The sequence below is a fragment of the Juglans microcarpa x Juglans regia genome, chromosome 5D (genome assembly GCF_004785595.1).
Source record: "Juglans microcarpa x Juglans regia isolate MS1-56 chromosome 5D, Jm3101_v1.0, whole genome shotgun sequence".
Lineage (NCBI taxonomy): Eukaryota > Viridiplantae > Streptophyta > Magnoliopsida > Fagales > Juglandaceae > Juglans > Juglans microcarpa x Juglans regia.
The window spans coordinates 26,571,427-26,575,634 of record NC_054602.1 but is presented as its reverse complement, the minus strand read 5'-3'; the positions used below and the strand labels follow the sequence as shown (position 1 = coordinate 26,575,634).

The window sequence follows — 4,208 nt, the reverse complement described above, 5'->3', positions numbered from 1 at the left end:
ACAAATAAATAATTTTCTTATAGTATTACGTGTGCCCATGTTATGTGTTTGGATTGCTCTCAAAACAATTTCCGAATGCTTGCTAGACGTACAAAGAGAATAAAAATCTTCGCCTCTTCAAGTCTGCTGAATGGTTTCCTTGTAAATAAATAAATAAATAAACCTGCTGAATGGTAGAGGAAAGGATAGTGTTACCCGGACATAGAGATTTAATCAAGAAAAACGACCGATAAGTCTAAATGCACATTTTTTTCCTTTTTTCGTTTTCTTTCAATCATTTTTTATACATTTTAAAATATTTTAAAAAAATAAAAAAAAATATATGAATTGACTAATATTCATTTTCTTAACTATTAATTAAAAAAATTAAAATTCAATCGATTACTTTTGTCAATTGATCAACGATTATTTTTCTTAAGAAAATAGCAATTGCTTAGATGATAGTTTTCTTTTTCAGAAGCAATATTTCATTTCCGATGCAATGATAGTAAATAAATATACATTTTAACCAAAAAGCATAAATTACTTTGTTTCAGCCTTCAGGACATGATCTTTATGATCCATTGCTTTCATGATATATCCTTTTGCAGCAATGGAGTTCAGTGGTTCACCAGAGGGTGGAACTAAAGTAGCATCTCCAGTGGACAATTAAAAATTGGAAAATGTGCTTCCCTAATCAAACAATTAATCATTTTCAGGTATATATTCTCAGAGATTTTTTAAATATTTCATTCTTAAACATAATTTAAACATAAAATATTTTTTAATTTCAAATTTTTAATTCTTTATCTAATTATTATAACTTTCATAAACTTTTAAACAAAACACAAAAAATAATTTTTTTAAAAATTTTGAAATAAAAATTATATTAAAAAAATATTTAAATAATTTCAAATTTTACTGTTTACAGATATTTTGAAATATTATAAAAATAAATATGTTTTAACTATAAAAAAATTATATAAAAGTAAATCGTAAACTGCTGTAATATGATGTGATTTATCATATTTTAAAATTATTTTTCATTCAAATAAATCTAACAAAATATATGAAATACATCAATTTACAAACCAGCTCTAAATGTGCGACGGTCCATCCCAATATCGCAGCTTAATTCCTCCAACTGTAAATTCTTGAGCATTTAAAAACGTGAGTCCCCCTGACGGTTTTTCGATCCCCGTGTCCTCCGACGATCAAGTACATCCTAAATTCCTAATGTGCTGGGCCATGTTTCGCTGGACAACTTGAGATATTACAAAATATTGCTATTTTCAGTTATTAATTAATAATATAATATTAATTAATTGATTTTTTAATTAATTTTGTAAGTAATTATTAATATTACTATATCTAATTATTAATTAACATATAGTTAATTTAGTTAGAAAATATGAAAAAAAATGTTTAAAAAATATTATTATTAAAAATATTATATTATATTAATATTTTGACTAATATATCATAATCTAATGTGAGATTATATATTGAATAGTTTTGACTTTAAATAAAATATGTAATTATAGACAAATTTTGACTTAAGTTTGGATTTTTTTAAAGAAGATGATAGTATCTTAATTTTATTAATAACCATAACTTATAACAGAAGAATACAATGATTATAACTGGAAACTTAGAATTACGTATAATCATAAAATCCGAATCCAATTATCAAAATAAAATATACAATAACTCTTTTTTTTTAAACATCACAATCTAAAATACGACAAACCCAAATAATCCATTCTCGATAAACCTCTCACCGCCAACGGCAACTCCATTGCCATCCATACGTAGCAAATAATCCGTCGGACTCTGCCAATACAAATAGTAAAAGAATTGGGCTATTCTGCCGTCCAAAATAATCCCTCAAAATTACCTCCCTTTTATATTTTGGATTTTTTTTATCATTTTTCTTTTCACTTTTTTTTAATATTTTAAAAATATATATATATATCAATACATTTAAAATTATTTGTTTAATCATTAAATAAAAAAAAATTTTGCAAACGGTGAAATAGAGCGACTCAAATGGTGCAGCAGACAGTCTATTTCCATACTAAAATGTCTTCACTTCCAAAACGTACAACGAATACCGTATTTCTATTTGTTTTTTGACAGGAAGGTAAAAAAAAAAAAAAAAAAAAAAATCTCCTTCAATCATTTTTCGAATTGTCCTATTAAAAAAGTGGAAGTGGAAAGAAAAAAAACACTCTGCACACATCCCGAGATGGTAGAGAGTCAATGGCGGCTGCGGAATGTGTGGAAGGAGTTGCTTGAACAAAATCTCATAAAGCTTTATGAAAAGAAAATTAAGAACATATGACATAGGGTGCGTGAGACGGTAAATAGAATTATTCGTATTCAAAATCAAAACATATATATTCATACGCAGTCACTCAAAACATATTTAATAAAACATCTCTCAAAACTTTGATCTTTTCAAACACAAACAAAGGTTTCATAAACTCCAGAAAACCTCTTATCTTCTTTCAAAAAAAAAAAAAACAGAAAAAAGAAAAGAAAACCTCTTATCTCAAACATCCATACATTAATATAAAACTTAACAGTTAGTAGTACAACAACCGCTTCTTCTGCATCAACACTAGTAATGCCACAACTTCCGTCACGCAAAAACGACCATCTTTCTTTTTCTCATCGCCATCGGATATATTTGCTCTCTCATCTCCGCCTTCGTGATTCTTGGGCTCAACGATCTCGACGCTCCTCCTCAGCTTCTCTTTGAGGTAGGCAGCCAGCTCCTTAACGACCATGGTGCCCTTCACCGTCACCAGATCCTTGCCGGCGGCTACATCCACCTTCTCAACTCCTGCAGCCACACCCATCCAAATTGGATCATTCTAACCAAACAAAACAATTTGATTACAAATATTGGATAATTAAGGAGGACTAAAATGAAAAATGAGGGGGGTAATTAGGTGATATCTTGCCTTTGAACTTCCCCACGATCTTCTTTAGTTCATTGACGCAACCGTACTCACAGTGCAGTCTGATCTTCAGAACTACCTTACTCTGGATTCATAAAATAAAAATCACTCATAAATTAGTTCGCAATACAGATTGAATAATAAATTTAAACTCAAAACTCCCCTTCTGGTATCGAATCAATTCATCTTTCTAGATAACCTCCTGATCGATCACGAGGGCTAAAAGTGCGCGTTGTTTGCGATCTGCGAAGTCATAGATGGCAACGCCGCATCGTGCATATATGTTTACGATCGAGAGGACGGTCGTAAAGAGCAGGTTAGAGTGTGTACCTCTTTGGGCTTCTCATATTCTTCTTCCGTCTCCGACTTCTCCTCCGGCTTCTCATCCCCACAGTCGTCTTCCCTCGGCTGCGAAGAGACGAGCTGCACTATCTTCTTCGTCTTCTTCTCCAGCATCTCCTTCATCACCGTTGGGTCCTCTTTCCCCGTTACCGTCAATTTGTTTGCCGCACAATCTAGCTTCACTTCTTCAAAACCTATATTCATGGATCAACAACAACAAAGCTCTCAAGAACAAGCTTATGCCAAGAATTGGAAAAGGAAAAAATGATGCCGAATTAATGGGAATCGATTTATTCTTTCAATTCAGCATTAAAATTTGTTGCTTAAAGAAGTGATTTCCATGAATACCTCCGAGACTGCGAGCGGCTTTCTTGACTTTCTTGGCGCAGCCCTCGCAATGGAAGTCCATCTTGAAAACGGCGGTGACTTTGCCATTGGCCTTCTTCTCCCACTCATTCTTCCCGCCCTGATATTTCTGCTTCCCACAGAAACAAAAAGAGAAAAAAGGAAGAAAAACAAAAACAAGAACAACGCAAGTTAATCATACGGAATGTATGTTAGACGGGGATAATCGAAGAGCTGAAGCTAGAGAGACTTGAGACTGACCACATCCATCGGCTCAGAGATTTGCTAGAAGGATTGTTAGGAACTTTGAAGATTAGAAGGCAAAGTTTTGAATCGTGTATATTTATTAGGTTAATTTATAATGGGAATTGGATAGCGACCGAGTCAGAGGCGTGGGCGTGAAGCTTTGATCGTCTTAATTGGAAGTGGAGTAATGACGACATGGTCAGCAGGTGTGGAATATTGTGTTCAATATACTCAGATATATAATTTGATAAGAGCCGCCTGGCGAATCTTCTTAAAATCATTCAATAGTAAAAGCCTCTACCGACTTGTGAATAGTACAGTTTATTTGAT

The 4,208-nt window shown here is 32.3% G+C and overlaps 1 protein-coding gene across 2 annotated transcripts; it reads right to left on the bottom strand.

Moving 5' to 3' along the window:
* Positions 1-2,336: 2,336 nt before the first annotated feature.
* LOC121263974 (heavy metal-associated isoprenylated plant protein 3-like) lies at positions 2,337-3,958 on the bottom strand. 2 transcript variants are annotated; one of them, XM_041166984.1, is made up of 7 exons: positions 3,894-3,958; positions 3,636-3,762; positions 3,276-3,481; positions 3,186-3,188; positions 2,949-3,030; positions 2,526-2,827; positions 2,337-2,476 (listed from the first exon to the last, which is right to left on the bottom strand). In XM_041166984.1, the coding sequence occupies exons 1-6, from the start codon at positions 3,900-3,902 to the stop codon at positions 2,568-2,570; spliced, it is 687 nt and encodes a 228-aa protein (XP_041022918.1). In that variant the 5' UTR covers positions 3,903-3,958; the 3' UTR covers positions 2,337-2,476; positions 2,526-2,567. The 2 variants fall into 2 exon arrangements, with proteins under 2 accessions (XP_041022918.1, XP_041022919.1); XM_041166985.1 differs by lacking the exon at positions 3,186-3,188.
* Between the last annotated feature and the right edge of the window lie 250 nt (positions 3,959-4,208).